The 17,922-nt window shown below is 53.7% G+C and overlaps 1 protein-coding gene across 1 annotated transcript in view; it reads left to right on the forward strand.

The window, feature by feature from the left end:
* GRIK3 (glutamate ionotropic receptor kainate type subunit 3) overlaps positions 1-17,922 on the forward strand; it is a 243,833-nt gene that overhangs the window by 142,179 nt on the left and 83,732 nt on the right. Inside the window, exons 2-3 of the mRNA XM_004704958.2 lie at positions 13,172-13,348; positions 17,477-17,734. Of these exons, the coding sequence (XP_004705015.1) occupies positions 13,172-13,348; positions 17,477-17,734 (435 nt within the window). The remainder of the gene's footprint in view (positions 1-13,171; positions 13,349-17,476; positions 17,735-17,922) is intronic.

The following is a 17,922-nucleotide window of genomic DNA, read 5'->3' on the forward strand; positions in this document are numbered from 1 at the left end:
GATATTTGTGTTTTCTGCTTTGTCACTTAGATATTTGGCTTTCCAACTGGAACCAGCATCGTTGTGTCTATTTTGTGTGTGTGTGTGTGTGTGTGTGTGTGTGTGTGTGTGTGTGTGTCTGTACGTGCATGAGCACTTGTTTGCATATGCATCAGTTTCATAAGCAAGTCTGGGCAGCTCTGCGCTGAGCCCTGAAGGAGGGATGGACAGGACATCCCTGGGAGACTGAGCCCTGGAGGAGGGATGGACAGGACATCCCTGGGAGACTGAGCCCTGGAGGAGGGATGGACAGGACATCCCTGGGAGACTGAGCTGTCCCCCAACCCTCCAGGAGACCAAAGCCCGAGAGGGAAGGAGTTGGGCACACCCCACACCACCTGGCCCCACTTCACCTCCAACGATACCCCACAGAGCGTGAGAGAATTGTAGGGAGGAAGCCGTCCAAATCGGGGAAGGTGCTTAGTCTGGACCAACAGCTGAGTCCTGATAGCGGTTCATTGGAGAGGTGGTCCTAGGCAGCGTGGTGGGGGAGGGAGGCAAGGATGAGAAGAAAACCCATCAAGGGTTTGGTCATGAGTAGGTTACTACCACCGTGGACAACTGAGGCTCACTACTGTGGGGCCTTCTGTGAGCTGCTCTGGGGGCAGGGGGCTCTCGGGAGCCCCCCAGCCCCCACGCCTCGCGCTGAGGTTGCTCCTTGGCTGAGACCTCCCTGCGCTGCGGATGTCCGTCTCACTGGTGGAGCTGTTTCTCCAGGTGGAGACACAGGAGAAGATGGGGTTGGCAGAGGTTGGCTGCCTTGGCCTCGGGTAGTCAAGTGGGGTTAGGGCGTAGACAGGAGTCCTGCAAGGGGGTCGTCACAGAGACTGAGAAGGCCGAAGAGGAGGAAGAACATGACCCAGGGTCTTGCAGGCAGGACTAGGAAAGCAGTGGGCAGGGGAGGCTTGAAAGCGGAGCTTTGGCGAGAGCATTGGGGGTGGCAGGACTGGGCAGGGCCTCAAAGGCCAGGAAAAACGCCCGGCGTCTCTGCAGTCAGTGGGTACGTGGTGGTGGGCTGGGTGATGGCCCCGCAGAGCCTGGTGTCTGAGGAGACCCCACTGGGCACGCCAGGTCCTTAGGCCCTTCCGGCAAGGGCGCTTACTGCTCCCGACACCCCTCTGCAGCCCTTCCTTCGCCTGCTCGTCCGCCTGATGACAGCCCATTTCTCATCAGGGTCTCTGGGCAGCGCCAGCGCCTCCAGCCATCCTCCCGACACGGTCGATTCTGCAATATTTGACTTGCATGTCCCTGAGTTGTACTGACAAAGCTCCGCATATCACCAGATCAATTAAAACAACTGCCCCCTGGCCCTGGGACTCCATCAGGAGGCCCTCCCCGGGGAGCTCCACTGGAGCACCTTCTCTGAATGTCCCCCCTCGCCCTCCCCTGTCACCGTGTAGTCATCGCGTCCTTTACCACGGGCTCACACTGCGTCCCAGCCTGTGCCGAAAGTTTTAGAGCTCTGTGCAGTTGAACCCACGCTGTGACACTAAGGTAAGGATGAGGAAGCCCGAGAGCCGACTGGCCCCAGGCCACACAGGGCGGGTAGGGGTGGGGGTGCTGGGCTTCAAACCCAGGGCAGTCTGGCTCCAGAGCGCATCCTCATTCAAATTTGGGGAGGCGGGGACATCCCTGAAGCTGCTCTCTCCCAGGCTACGCCTCCCCCCACCCTGTTCCTCCTTTCCTGGAAAGCCTGGCCCACAGCAGTTCTGAGACAGCCCAACCCCCTCCCTGTGTCCCCACTGGCCTAGAGAGCGTGAGTCCCCGTCTGCGTGGTCGTCCACCCCGGCCTGTCTCTCCCCGGCCGCCGGCCGCGTGTTCCTTCCACAGCTCCACTCCAAGCAGGGCAAATGCCGTCTTCTCCCGGAAACCCGCTCTCCAGCCAGCCGCTCTGCTCTCAACACATGGAGAGTTTTCACCCTTCTAGTGTTTGTCACCTCTTAGCTCCTCTTTAGAGCTGCGAGCTCCTGAAGGGTTGCCATTGTGTGAAACCGCCCTCCTGATCCATCTGAACGTTCCGATTCAGAGACTTGCTCTCGCCCGCAGCTAACGGAGTGGATGGAGGGTGGATGGATGGATGAACAGATATGATAGCTTACCTCACCCAGAACCTCAAGAAGGTCCTTGGACCTTTTCCCATGGGACTGCTTACCCTGGACCAGTCCCTGCTGCCATGAAGTTATGATCCACGCATGGTGAACCCATGTGTGCAATGGGAACTTCTCCGTGGGGTTTGCATAGCTGTGACCTTTCAGAAACATTACCAGGCCTTTCTTCTGAGTGGGTGGGTGGATTGAAATGGCCAACCTTTTAGCTCGTCATCCAGTGCTTAACTGTGTGCGCCACCCCGGCTCTCCTGCTTCTCCTCTAAAGGCCATCTCTCCCCCGCCTGCAACTCTGGCTGAGACTGACTCAGAGAGACCCAAGAAGCAAGTTTGGGGGGCTCCCCCGGGGCCCTGAAGGGCTGCCACGGTGTAATAGAGAGCAGAGCCTCAGCTCTGTAAGCCTGTGGGCCGCACAGAGTTGCAGACCGCTGGCAGGGAGAAGGAGAACCCTGATGGGAACAGACAGCAAGGCGGGCCTGGGAAGAGGCTACTAGCAGTACTGACTGATCAGCGTCTCAATTAATCTCCAGGCACCCTGGAAAGTTCAGAGAAAGAGCAAAGCCACCTAGGAAAGAAGAAGCAGACTCGGGCCCCATGTCTGGACCTGCCCGGTGCTGGAACTGAGTCTCTCTGGGGACCCGGCACCTGAAGGACAGCGGTTTGCTGCAGGCCCACCGGAGGCCCCGTGTGCACAGCACTCAGGGCGGCTGGGCTGGCCTGCCTCTGCCAAGTTCAGGAGGAAAGGACATCATGGGAAGCCCCAGGAGACTGTAGGAGGCCCTACTCTAAGGCATCTTGAAGGTCATCTGCCCAGGGGAAGTCTGGGGTCGGGGCTCCCTCCACAACTCGCAACCCTGGTGATGAGCTGTCACAGGACAGCGGTGACAGGACAGCCCTTCCTTCTGCGTTTGGGGGTCACCTGTAACTTGGCCGAGGCCGCCATTGATAAGATCTGCACCAGGAAGGCGGAGGAAACCTCACTCTCAGGCCACACTTCTGGAGATTAAAGTGTCCTCAAACGTGGGCGTTTGCCGTCAGGATGTTTCTGGAAACGTGAGCACGTCCCAATGGAAGAAGCAAAGGGGCGTGGCTTCCAGTGGACAGCTCAGCCCTCAGTTTCACGGTCCAGAGATGAGGGAGTGGTCAGACTCCCGAGGGGTGCACATGGTTAAGACGCTTGGCCGCTAGCTGAAGGACTGACCGTTCAAGGCCGCTCAGAGGCACCTGGGAAGAATGACGGCCAGTCCACTTCCCAAATATCAGCCACCAAAAACTGTAGTGCGGGTCCGCTGCATCGCATGCAGGCTCCCGGGAGTCAGAATGGACTTGGAGCCAAGGGGTGGGGGGTGCGGGGTGAGAACGGAGCTTGGTTTCCATCTTGTGCTTGATGGGCCCTGAGAAGCCCCAGAACCTGCTTAGGTAGGGGGGCTGGTGGGGGGGCAATGCAAAGGAGAGCTCAGACCATGGAAGCCGGGTTGGGCAGTGGTGTGCTGGTAAACTAGCTTTCTAGAAAAACAACAAAGCAGATGTCTGATTTTAGTGTCTGCTGATTTCTGTGGTGCAAATACCCCCATGCTAGCCGATTTCAGAATTCCTAGAAATTTAACCATTGGCGCTCACAACCCGCTAGGAGCCAGCACCAGGGTACCACTGGCATTGATTGCAGAAGGCCACCTCGCAGCCTGGGTCTCTGTTTTCACTAGTGTAAAATGGGGCAATAATGGTTTCTATCAAACCGACTGGCAGAGGTTGCTGTGCGCACGAAGTGAAGTGGGTGGAAACCCCTCGCGTTGCCCCTCAGCCGGAATCAGTGAGTACCCTTACTGGTACTGCTGCTGTGAGTGGTCAGACTCATCCGGTGTCCATCCGCACAAGTTCCGTTTGAAGAGAAGGTTTCCAGCTGCACCCCGGCTTCACCCCTGCTCACGTCTTCTGGAATTTAGCACGCACACACACACCCCATTTCCTCCAAGGAGGCCCTGGTGTCTCTGCTCTATTTTATTAAAGCCGAAAGCAGTGACAATTATTTTCATAATGAACTGGCTCTTCAAATTAATGCCAATTACACTATGCAATCATGATTAAGATTATGCATTAATCAACGGTGCCAACCTACTTATTAGCCTCTTTAAATAACGATCATGAGGAATGTATGGGAAGGGAGAGAACGAAGAGGGAGCCAGTTGATGGGGGGCAGCTGCCTCATGGGGCGGGGAACTAGCTCCGGGAGCCAAGACCCAAGCGCCTTCCCTCCTTGGGGTGGAGCTTGAATGAGAACCCAGCCCGCTCGATGCTGGACCGAAGCTCCCAGCACGCTGGGGCTGTGGAAATCCCTGTGGAGGGGAAAGGGGTCAAAATGGCCCACAAAGGCCGGTAGGTGGGTGGTTGACAATATAAGGCTGAGGGCGTTGGGATCGCCACCCCCCTTCAAAAGCACCAAAGGATAAGAGGGCTTGGAAGCCCCTCCCTGTCTTAGGGGAGCACCCCCTCACACACGCACAGATGCAGAGCCTCGTGCAGGGGTGCAGGGCAGAGGTTATCGTGGGGCAGCAGATCTCCGTGAACACCCTGAAGGAGGGTAAGAGAGGGGGTGAGACCGGGCTCAGGTAAAATCTGGCCTTCGTCTGATGTGTGAGGGGGTTGGGTGGGAAGGGAGTATGGCGTATACAGCTGTCCCCAGCAAGGGGACCAGCCTTTGGGACCTCAGTATTAGCCAGTCCTTGTCTGCCAGGTAACCCCGGAACGGAAATGGATGGCATCACGTAGGAGGTCAAGGCGACACTCTTTCACTGTTGGCAGTTGGTCACGGAAAAAGGCGGGAGCCCTCCCAGGGGCTTGTGAATGGAGCGTGGACTGCGTGAAGGGACTCAACTGTGTCCACTGCAGCCTGGTGCTCCCTGACGCTGACTTTGGCATGTTATGAGGAGACGGGGGTCTTCTCTTGCCACGTTTCTTTGAAGTGGGGGAGCAGAGGTGGCAGCACCGGCACAGACCTCTCCACCTCTTCCTCACCCTTCAGATGGAGAAAGGCTCAAGCTGCCCTCTGAAGTTGGTGCTGACCTGCTCTGAAGGGCAGCCTGCTCCTGGACCTGCTGGGCCTGGGAGCAGGGCCCTCCTGCTCCCCACCCATGCTACATGCTCACTTGGCCAGGGTCTGCCCAGCAGGCTTGGGGAGGGCGCCTGTCAGGTAAACGTATGGTTTCTTGATGAATCGGCCTAGCTCTTCCCGCAGACCTGGGGAATAAAAGGTCCAGAAGCCTTGATGTGGTGAGAGGAGGAGGGCCTGCGCAGCCTTGGACCCAATTGCTTTCTCCAGCGCAACTGGGTCAGCGAGCCCTAGGTCACAGGAGTAGCAATGCCCGGCTTCAAGGGAGAGGGTTCTTCGAGGCCTGTTTGGCTGCTGATCTTCTTGTCTCTTCTGTTGGATAGAACTCCGAGGGGTGGGGCTGGGGAAGCAATTTCTGGCCTTTTAATGTCCAACTACCTTAAATGCAAGATGGAAATGCCTTCCTCGAACACTGCCGAGGGAGACCGTCATTTCCCCCTGGTCTGATCGATGTTCTGAAAACTCCCTTCAGACAAAACGCGCCCTGACCCAAGAGACACAGACCAACTGCCTCTAGATGAGTTGCGTTCCGTCGCCTCCTCCCGTTGGCCAGTGAGAGCCCTCATCGTCGTCTTGCGTTGAGGCAGCCCATCGACAGAGTGGGCTTGCGCCCCTTGCTCTCCCCTCTCCACCGCCTTCCAAGGTCCAAGGTCCGAGTGTCCAGGAAGGTGTGAAGTCCTAGATACATGGCTCTTTGTCCCGTGGCCTTTGATTCTCTCATGGGGTAGGGAGAGGAATTTTCTTACCTGTAATGACCAGACCTCTCACTGGGTTCTCTTTGCAGACTACATTTTTGCTAAGTTTTATTTTAATAGAATATGATGACACTCAAATCATTGGGGAAAATCAAGAAACCACATAGAACAAGGATAAACAACAACAAAATAATCTAGAAATGCCCTTCCTCCAGAGATGCACACTGGGAGCGTGTGGGTGTGAATACTTTCCCAGCCTTTTTTTGTATAAAGATCGTTATGTGCTTTTAGTGCTTGATAAATAAGTGTCATGCTGTAGTGGTGTTTTGTAGCCTCTTGTTTGGGGGCGGGACGGGCTGATGAGCATGTTCTACCTCGTTGTGTGTTCTTTACGAGCTTCCAAAGACAAAACCATGACGCCCCCTTTTATTACCAACGCTCTTGGCCCAAGCAGAGGATTTGCAAAACACAGAAACGCCAGGCAGACGCGATCCATTATCTCTTTTACTTCCCAGAGAGAAAGCGGGTGAGTCTTTTGGAGTGTGTCCTTCTGGCATATCCTTTTTGGTTTTAATTGGAATTGCATTAAATGTATAAATTAATCCGAGGCAAGCTGACGTCTTTACAATATCGAGCCTCCTCTTCCAGAAGCAAGTTATGCCTCTCCATCCATTCAAGTCTTCTTTTATGGCCCCCAGGAAAGTTTTGTAGTTTCCTTCATATAGGACGTACGCTTTTAGGATACAGTATGTTTTTGTTGTTGCTATTGCCTTTGTGAGTAGGGTCTCTTTTCTCCCCCTGCCCATTGTCATGTCTAGCTCTCAATGGCTGACGTAGGAGGAGGCTATAGGCTTTTCTGGATTGGGATGCTGGTTCCCCCAGGAGCTCTTTGTTTAAGGCCCATTAGGTCTCCACAGAGGAGCCCTGGTGGCATAGTTACGTGTTGGGCTGTGAGCTGCAAGGTCAAGAGTACAAAACCACCAGCCACTCTGTGGGAGAAAGACAGGGCTTTCTACTCCTGTGAAGAGTTACGGTCTTGGAAACTCTGTCCTATGGGGTTGCTACGATCTGGCATCGACCTGACAACAGTGAGTCTGGTTGTTTATTTTCAGATTCCATCGTATTCTTTGGCCTTTGTAAGGGAACGATAATAAGCCTCTGCAAAGAATATCAATCGTATCTTTATTTTTCCTGACGGCGCTACCCTGATGTCTTATTTTGATCTTATCTGTGCTGTGACTTGTAAGGACACTTTATTATGGGGAATGAATGTCTTTGGCCTACATGTGCTGCTGTTACTTCCATCAAAGCCATTATCTCTTGGAGAGCCCTTGTAGAATGGGCAACATGTTGCCTGGTCCTGTACCATCTTCATCCTCACAGTATATTTGAGCCCATTGTTGCAGCCACTGTGTCTCTGAGTGCCCTCCAACCGAGGAGACTCAGCTTCCACTAGTATAGTGGACAGTAGTCCATTGGGATCCTCAGGGTCTTCACTGGCTAATTTTCAGAAGTCGGATCACCAAGCCTTTATTCCTAGTCTTAGCCTGGAAGAGCTGTGTAGTAGTCACATAACCTGTTGTCAGTTTGAGAGGATTAAGAGTGAAGGGGTGTAGTTTAGCTTTATGTCCTCATTTGGAGGCTCCAGGGAGATAAATAGCTCGCTGGAGGCGGGACACACGCTTACTCCCTTCGAGACATTCTTGTTGACAAGCCACATGGAGCTACACTGATGGCAGCTGAGCCTTGGAGTTGGAGGAGCCACGTGGAGACCCACACCAGTGCTGAGATGCATCCACCGCCACTGGATCCACCAGACTTCCCACCCACTGACCTGTGATCTTCCTGCATTCTGCGTCATTACGTGTGTTGCGTGAGTCTGAAGAGGACTTTATAGAATTGGTATCGAACATGTGGGCTAATATCTGACTTATGGACTTGATCTGGACTGGGCTGGGATGTTTTCTTAATGTACAATTACCCTTTATATCAAGCTCTTATACACATATGAGTGTCTATGAATTTGTTTCTCTAGTCTACCTGAACTAACATAATCTGTCCACCATGGGCAACCTTGCTGGTCTTTATAGGCCAGTGATAGAGCCTCCAGAACCATAGCATCATACAAGCCCCAAAGCACAGCAAACTGGCAGATGGGTGGTGAAGTATACAAGTAGAGAGAGTAGTAGACTGAGCCCCATGAATCCATCACTTCATCCCAACAGCATCAACCTTGGGCTTCTGCCTCATCTGCACCCCCTCCACATCCACCTTATTTGGAAGCAAGCCCTTACATTAGCATCCCATCCTTTGAGGGTCAAAGCCTCCAAGGTTTTCATGTATTGAGTTAGAGCCTGCTTTGAGACATTAAGTTGTTTCTAAATTTCTTTTGATATTATATTATGAACGTGTTCTTAGCTCTCCGGGTTTTTCCCGACATTGATATTCCTAGAAAAGAAATTACTGGGTCATATGGTATTTTGATCGCTTATTTTCCTTCAGACACATACACCATCACATGATGGTTATTCTGATTAGAAATATAACACATGTTCACGGGAGCACTTTATGAAAATACAGAAAAACAGAAGGAAGGAAATTAAAGCCCGCCGTAATCCTGTCACTCAGAAGAAAAACACCTTCTCCTCGATGTTTGGTCCGAATTCTACTCCTTGTTGTGTGAGCCTAGCATGCGTGTGCACGTGCACACCGGCTCAACTGCAGCCACGCTGCGAGACACACACGATGAGCGTGCTGTCTGCTCTGGGGGAGGGCGGGCACGTGGTCATCTACCTGGAGCACTCAGGGTTTTGTTTAGGGCTTTTTGCTTTCAGGTCAAAGTGACGGAAAACAAGCCAACAATCCAAATGCTCACCAACTGGCAGGTGGGTCAATAAAATGTGGTACAGCCACGCGAAGTCGTTCTCATCAGCGGTGACCAGGAGCAGAGTACACAGATGCGTTTGGCACCGCGGGTGACCGCGGATGGAAGAAGCCAGGCGCAGAAGACTGCGAGCTTCGTGCAGAATTCCAGGGATCTGAAGTGTCTCCTCAGACCCAAACCTGCCGAGTCCACTCCAAGGGCCACAGAGCAGGGTCAAGCCGCCCCGCTATGTTCCCAAGTCCCCGGGGGGCCTTGCTCCCACAGGGCGACTGCTACATCCAAACTACCGTCCTTTCACAGAATGCCTCTGTTCTTCCCAGAGGGGCCCTGGGGTTGTCGTGGTTACGCCTTGGGCTGTGATCCACTTGGTTGGCAGTTCGAAACCACCAGCTGCTCTTCGGGAGAAAGACTAGACCCTCGACTCCCGGAAACAGTTAGTCTCAGAAACCCCTGGGGGGTGGGGGGGGTGGCCGCTATGAGCCAGCATTGCCCCACGGCAGCGAGTGGGAGAGCTGGTCCTCACGTTGGTGCAGTGCTGCCCTTTCTCCCCTCCTCCGCGGAGCTCACCCAGTACGTCTTGCTTCAGAACCCGTGTTGTCCCCGGTACTGCTCATGCCATCGGCTTTTTGCCGTGGTAGGTATATCCTGCCACTCATTGCCTCCCTCTAGGGCAGCGGTTCTCAACCTCTGGGTGGTGACCCCTTTGGGGGTCTACTGACCCTTTCACAGGGGTCGCCTAAGACCATCAGAAAATACATATTTCCAATGGTCCTCCCACATGCAGTTACACCCCCATACGAGTACCCGGCGTGAAGATTGTGACCCATGCTACATCATGCTTCAAGCCAAATTTGATTGATTTGCCATTATAAATAAATATTTCACAATATATAATTACATATTGTTTTTGTGATTAATCACTATGCTTTAATGATGTTCCATTCATCACAGCAGCAAACTGACAGTGATGAAGTAGCAACAAAAATAATTTGATGTTTGGGGGCCACCACCACTTGAGGAGCTGTATGAAAGTTGGGAAGCTCGAGAACCACTGCTCTAGGCGGCTGGACAGTCAGGCTCTGGCGACCCTGCCCCTTGGGGAGGACTCGCAGTTGTCCGAGTCCATTCCGAGAAAAGGGCTTGTTGAGTCCTTTGTTTTTTCTGAGGGTCTTCAAGAGAGGCTGGAGTTTTTTCCACTTTAGCAGCAGTGACGTTAAAATGTCCGTTTCTAAGCCCCTCACCACGGCTAACTGAGCGCTCATAGGTGGTGCCCGCTCCTTGTCAGCTGGACGGGGAAGGGATGAGCAGAGCAGGGTGGGGCTGGCTCGTGAGGTGGCGTCGGCTGTTAGTGAGGGGCACCTTGCATCATGTGGAAAGGCTCGGCATGGTGTTGGCTGTTCATCCCTCTGAAACAGCCGCCCTGGTCCTTGGCATGCATTTCTCTGGAGATGCTTGCCTTTTCTTCTGGCTGAGCTCTGCGTGCCTTGTATAAAATACAGGTGGCAACCTGCACGCCCCCACGCACGTTAGAGGTATTTCCCAAGTGTGTTGCTTGTCCTTTCATTGTGGGTAGCATCATACAAAGGTATATATTGTGGGGTATTTATTTTTTAAAGATTTCTTGGCATAAAACTCACATACCGCACAATTCAGGTCTTTAAAGATATTAAGAAGATTTATGCGATCATCACCACAGTCCATCTGAGAACATTGTCTTCACCCTTGTACTCATTAATATTAGCTCCCCATTCCCTTCAGCCTCTCCAACCATAACCCTAAGGAACTATTCATCTAGTTACTATCTCTGAATTGTAGGGTATTCGGTCTTATTTCCTTTTTTAAAAAATTATTATTGGGACCTCTTATAACTCTTACCACAATCCATACATATATCCATTGTGTCACACACATCTGTACACATGTTGTCATCATCTTTTTCTAAACACTTTCTTTCTACTTGAGCCCCTGGCATCAGCTCCTCATTTTTCCCTCCTTCCCCCATGTCCTCTTGATAATTTATAAATTATTCTTTTTTTTCATGTCTTACACTAACTGCTGTCTCCTTTCACACACCTTTCTGCTGTACGTCTCCCTGGGATGTTGATCATTGTGATCGGTTCCCCCTTACTCCCCATCCACCCTTACCCTCCTAGTATCGCTGATCCCCTTATTGATCCTGAGAAGTTTATCTGTTCTGGATTCCCTGGGTTGCGAGCCCCTTATATGTACCAGTGTACATGTTCTGGTATAGACAGATTTGTAAGATAGAATTGGAGTCATGGTAGTGGGGGACGGTAGCATTAAAGAACTAGAGGAAGATTGTGTGTTTCGTCGGTGCTATGCTGCACCCTGACTGGCTTTTTGGGTACTTTTATTGTGTTTCACCCTTTCACCTTTCTCTTACTTTAATACTATTTAATTTCTGATCCATCTGGACATTCTTTTGATGTATGGATTAAGATGAGGCTTTCACTTCAATGTTTCCCAAATAATTGAATAATTATCTTGGCGTGATTAATGAATAAATCAATCCATCCTTTACGTGCTGGTTGAAAACCCCACCTGTGTCATGTAATAAATACTCCTGTCTACGTGCATCTGCTTCTGAATGATTTCCATGTCACGCCCATCCAACTGCCTGTGTTTTTATATGGCCTTATAAGGCGGCTTTACTCCTTTGGCTTTTGATGCATTGTAAAATGTGGCAGTACCAGTCACCTCTCATCATTCTTTTTAAAACATACCATGGCTGTTACTTCCTGTGTAGCCTTCCAGATGCATTCTACAGTCACCTTCTCCAGCCAATAGGAAGATGCCTCCTTGATTCTGATCGGAAGGGCGCCGGACCCAAATATCAATTTGGAGGAAGTAGACACTTCAGCCCTTGAGCGTTGCCGTGCAGGAGCCTGGCATGCCGTCTGTAATCAGCTCCAACTCACAGCGACACTTCCCACGACAGAGCAAAACACCACCCGGCGGCCCGGCCCCGCGCTCACGGTTGTGGTTCGGTTGGAGCATCGTGTTGCAGCCAGTGTGTGCATGCATGTCGCCGAGGGTCTGCCTCCTCCTTTCCACGCCCCTCTGCTTTACCTGGGCCACGTGCTCTCCCGGGGACGGCCCTCCGCACGCGCACCGAGCACGGCGCCCCAGCCTCGCCGTCCTCTCAGGAGCATGCCCACAGGGTCTCTGGGTGTGCTTTCCCGTATCGCCCTGCAAGTGTTGTCGCTTCTGTCGTTAAGTGCTGGCGTCCTACACGCTTTAATTGGCCTGTTAGTCATGATTCGACTCTTATATGGTCACGGCTGTCATTTTACTATTGTGTTTCCTACTGATGGTGGTTGACATAAAGAAATGCCGTTCGTTTCTGTGAACGGGTCCTGTAACTAGGCTCTCTGACTGGCTCCGACTAAGTTTCATGTTTCGGAAATTCTCCGGAGGGTTTTCTCACTCCGTACCTGGAGTCGATCCTGACCCACGGAGACCCGACAGGACAGAAAAGTACAGCCCTGGTGGCTTTCAGGAACCACCACTCTGCGCCGCAGCAGACAGCCTGGTGTGCCGGTCAGCTCCCACGGCTGACCTGGTGCTGCAGCCCAGCATGTAACCCGGGGCTCCTCTAAGGGGTCTCCCAGGGGTTTCCATCATTCTCAAATAAGAATGCTGCCTCTAAGAGCTGTACCCCTTAATTCTTTTCTCTCTCTCTTATTTCAGTGCTTAATGGCGTGAGTGTGGCTCCGTGCTCCCTCCCATTTCTACTCATTAATGGGGATACCTCTAGTGTTTCTCCATTAGTATAATCTCGGAGGGTGATTGGAGCTAAAGAGACATCAAGGAAATATCTTTTCTGGGGCTGTTTTATTAAGAATTCTTAACAGCAGCAGAAATTGGATTTTATCTGATGCGTTTCTGACTGGTGGGTTGATCGTCCAGTTTGTTTTTTCATCCTGTGAACGATTGCTGCTCTAGAATGAGAGGCATAGATTTCTTTCTCTCGGACCACCCTTGCGTCCCTGGTCACGGGACAGTATCCTCATAATATTCTGGTAGATTCCGTGTGCCAGCACTCTGTGCAGCATTCACCCGCCACTATCAATCAGCTGGTAATTCTCTTTGCGGGTACCATCCTTGCCAGGCTCTGTTGCCAGCCATTTGATAGTTGAACAGGCAGGTTTTCCTATTCCCTGGGCTCCAGCGCAATTTTCTGTGCGTGAAAATGATCTAGGGTATTATGGAACAGTGTGTGTGTGGGGGGATCTTGCTCATAAAACTTTCTTAGCTAAGCATTTCTTTTCCGAGTGGCCCCTGCCCCATCCCCACACACAGTTCCCCTCATCTCCCGCAGGAGGAATCTTTGAGTATGCCGATGGCCCCAACGCCCAGGTCATGAACTCAGAGGAGCATGCCTTTCGATTTTCTGCCAACATCATCAACAGGAACCGGACGCTGCTGCCCAACACAACCTTGACCTACGACATCCAGAGGATCCACTTCCACGACAGCTTCGAAGCCACCAAGAAGGGTGAGTGTGAGGCCCCAGCTCGGTTCTCTTCCCCGTCCCTAGAGAGGCAGTGCCGTCTGTCGTCCGCCCATCCAAGGTCCTGGCGATGGGGCCAGAGCCCGACCCTCCTGGTCTGGCGTCCTGCTTCTGCCCTAGTTCTGCTGAGGCTGGGCTGTTCCCCAGAGTGATGGGCTGTCCGTCGAGAACTCCCCACCCCCTGGCCTTGAGGGAATGAGGGACCTTTGGAGGGAGATAAAGGTGGGGACATGAGAAAAGGGGCTGAGATTTAACTGGGGAGACAGAAGCCAGGAGTGAGCCCAGTTCCCCAACACCCCAAACCAGGCATTTTCCAACTTGATTTTTTTTGTGGGTCCTGCCTCGAATGTTTATCTGTATTTACAATACAGATAATGTGTGTGTTCAGTTACCTGACATTCACTTACTATTGAACTTAATACAGACAACACAGCGGCTTCCACGCCCGCAAGGATTCGACCTCCCGGAAGACAGGTGGCACTTGCAGGCCGGCATTGGCCTCAGCAGTCCATGCACAGGCTTTGTGTGGGGGCTGCCCAGCCACACCAGGATCAGAATCCTTAAAACGAATAAACACATGACTAGACGACAGGGGACCCCACAGAGCCGTTTGGCCCAACCTGTGTCCTTTGAGTTAAAAAAAAGAAGAAAAAGGAAACAAAAATGCTGTTGACCTGCATCCTTCCCAATTAGTCACTCGCTTAAAATAAACTCGAATGGTGACAGCAGCGAGGGGCAAGCGCTTCTTCACCATTCTAACGCGCGCGCGCACACGCACGCGCACGTGATTTGTCAGTACCCGGAGGAGCTCCCGGTCGCCGTTGTGGACAGCGCTTGGAGAATGCAGCGTGCTTTCTTGCAAGTGCTTTCGAAGGCGTGTAGTGCAGATCTCCTTGGTGCCGACTCCGGCCCCCGGCCCCCCACAGGGTCCCAGTAGAGCCGCTCTCCCAAGGGAGGGAGGGTCTCCACGGCCGGTTTTCCAGACCTCAGTTGCCAGGCCTTTCTCCTGAGGCTCCTCCGGGAGGACTCACCACCTTCCAGCTGGTCGCCCAGAGCCTGCGCCATGTCCGCCATGCCAGGAGCCATTCCCGGAACCCAAACCCACACACGTGTTTCTCCAAATTCAATGTGAGGTCTTCGATAACTCTAGAAACTCTGCTGGAAAACCCCAGGCCGCAGGAACCCATTCCTGTCGTGTGCAATCACAGGGACACCCCCACACACCACCCCCTGCCTCTGTCTTTCAAAGCCCAAGTAGCGCCACGTGTCGTTAGATAATCCCGTGTGTCCGGCACCCTCCCCCTTCTCCCCTACCCTTTCTGTGGTCAGTTGATGCGCTCCCAGCTCTGAGAACATGGGTGTAGAGCGAGTGGGCCCAGAAATGACCATGGGGGCATCAGTGAGTGCTGTGTGAGATTGGGCCCTCGGCCTGAGCACCACTTCCCGGTACCCCTGCCACCTGCCATGGGAACAGTGCCACCCATACCTCTTGGGAAGGCAGAGGCCCGTTGACAGGGCCCTTTGATCTCTCTAAGGCAGTGGTTCTCAACCTTCCTAATGCCGCGACCCTTTCATACAGCTCCTCATGTTGTAGTGACCCGCCCCCCCAATCAGAACATTATTTTCATTGTTACTTCATCACTGTAATTTCGCTACTGTTATTAATCAGGCGACCCCTGTGAAAGGGTTGTTCGGCCCCCCAAAGGGGTCGAGACCCACAGGTGGACACCCGCTGCTCTAAGGGCTTCCTAGTAGCTAGTCAACAGCAGTGTTCTTCCAGGCTCAGAGCCTCCAGGTTCCTACCTGCCCAGGTGTTACAGCCCAAACCCCCTGGGGGGTAAGCACCTCAGCACAGAGGCCGCCGCCCATGGTGGCTGAGAACCAGGTGGCTGGACTTGCACCCTGGAACTGATGAGGCCGTCGTATGCAGTGGTCTTCGGCCGGGGAGGGACAGAACAGACCTTCTGAGGTGTTAGAGGTGCTATGTATCTTGATCCAGGTGTTGGTTGCTCGAGTGCGATCACATATCAGCATCTGTCAGTGTTGCACACAGACGGCGTGCACGTCGGTCAGCGTTGTGTTGTGTCCTTGTTGTTAGCCGCCCTCTGGCTGACTCCTGGCCACCCACGTGAAACCGAGGGAGGCCTGCTGGTCCTGCCCCACCCTCAGAATCACCAGCTCCCCCTCGCCCAGGGTCTCCAGGGGTCACCAGACATCGTGTCCTCCCCTCGTAACTCAAGCTCCTGAGGACATGTCCACAGCCAGGGAGGTGGACGATGATTGTGGGCCTGGGGTCTGTAAGGTATTTCTTCCAGAAATAGATGGCCGGTCTTTCTTCCTAGTCTGTCTTAGTCTGGAAGCTCTGCTGAGCCTGTCCACCGTTGATGACCCTGCTGGTCTTTGAAATAATGTGTCATTGCTGGCAGAAACACAGCACCCTGTAAGCTCCCACTGTAGCACAAGCTGTCAGGTGGCTGGGGGTTGGTGTGAGACTAGAGTCAGGTAAAATCAAGGGGGCTCTCTCTGCCATCACTGCCCCTCTGTGTGCTCTGACCCCTGCTGTGCCTAGAGGCCCCACGGGCTGGTCCAGGAGGCATTTCTGCGGTTGGATCACATGCCCCACTGAGCACCCATGAAACTCACACCCCCTTCAGGGACCCATGATGTGACATATACATATCTATGTATATAGATATTTGGATTTTGTATGTTCTCAGCTGCTTTCTTTGGAGGAGTCTTCCGGGTTCCACAGAGGGAGTGGGCTGAGGTCTCATTCTACTGGCTCCAATGATTCTGTTCCCGAGACAGGGCTTCCCGGCACGGCTCCCTCCCACCAGCTGGCTCCGGGCACTGCCATCCATATGTGGCACCGCCTGCCTGGCCGCATCTGGTTAGTTAGTCCTTCCCTCCCCAGGGGGCTCAGGAGACCTTTCCCCCATTAAAATGGACCTTCGCTTGTTGTCTTTATTTTTAAATGTTTTGCGGAAAATTAAAACAGGAGTGGCTGCCAGGCGGTGGGCGCTCGAGCCAGCAGCCCAGAGAGCGCCCGTGTTTTCTTCCCAGGCTGACCAGAGCGGGTCTGGAATCGATCCAGCACTCCCCAGACTCCTCCGCCTTCACTTATTCTCCGGGCTGCTCAATTCCTTTTAAGACACAAATTGATTGAGATAATTTTTGCTATAACTACAATTGCCATGGGAAATTGGTGGGGGGAGGGGGGACTGCATTCAGCCCACGGACGCCTGCAATGACTGTGCACCACTGAGTTACTGTAAAATGACCGGAAAATGGATTCAGAATTGAAGCCACACATAATGTAATGGCCACTGCGGTGTGCTCGCAAGGCTGCCGCTGCTGCCCTGGAAACATCTGGAGCTAAAGCTGCTGCCGCCACTATAGCCCTGGCCCTGGTGACCTGGGGGTGGCTGTGATCGTCCCTCGGTGGGGGAAGGACATGGTCACAGGTCACAGAGAGGAACTAGACAAAGGGCAGGACTGGTGGCTCCTGTCACCCAAGGGGGAGGTCTAATCACTGCCTCTCCGACAAGGGGAAGCCCGTATGCTCACAACCCCACTGTCACCATCGTCGGCATTGGCATACCGCCACGACCATGACTGTCAACTCCCCGGGACCCCCACACCTCCGGCACTGCCTCTGCCCTCCTGTCACCACTGCCCTGAGGACACCATCTTCTTCCCCCCCACTCCCCCATCATCATCGTCATCACCATCAATACTGCCATGACCGCTGTTCTTCACAGCACCAACAGCACCCCCAGTCTCAACACGCCCCCATCACCGACCCCATCCCAACATCCCCGTCACCACCATCGACGTTGGGTCCCCCCAGTGCCAGCAGCAGCAGCACCACCCCCACCGGCCCCACTCTCCTCGTCAACCCAACCCCTGTCCCACCAGAGACACCAGGGCAGGTTCACCAACACCAGACCCTCTGCGCCGTAGGACCATCCCTGTCAGACCCTCACCAACGGCATCGCCCTTCACAGGGATCCTCAGGGTGACTTTGCTGTTGATCCTCCCAAGTGCTGGGCCAGGCCCGGGGCCCGTCCGACCCGGCCCTGCTGACGCCGTGCCGCCTTCCCTGTGTTGCAGCCTGTGACCAGCTGGCCCTGGGCGTGGTGGCCGTCTTCGGGCCGTCACAGGGCTCCTGCACCAGCGCCGTGCAGTCCATCTGCAACGCCCTGGAGGTGCCGCACGTCCAGCTGCGCTGGAAGCACCACCCGCCGGACAACAAGGACACCTTCTACGTGAACCTCTACCCCGACTACGCCTCCCTCAGCCACGCCATCCTCGACCTGGTCCAGTACCTCAAGTGGCGGTCGGCCACCGTGGTCTACGACGACAGCACAGGTGGGTGGCCAGGCCCGGCCGCGGGCAGGAAGCTGGAGGCATGGCTGCAGGGTCAGGCCGTGTCTGCTTGTCCAACACAATGGTGACCTGGGGATAGCGTTGTGTCAGCCCATGCCACGGTCCAGTCCTATCACCTCACTCCCGAGCCCACCATCCCCCTCAAACGTGCCCCCGACACCGTCCCACCC

This window comes from Echinops telfairi, unplaced genomic scaffold (assembly GCF_000313985.2).
Source record: "Echinops telfairi isolate 266 unplaced genomic scaffold, ASM31398v2 ScPeMD7_7457;HRSCAF=8495, whole genome shotgun sequence".
NCBI classification, from domain to species: domain Eukaryota; kingdom Metazoa; phylum Chordata; class Mammalia; order Afrosoricida; family Tenrecidae; genus Echinops; species Echinops telfairi.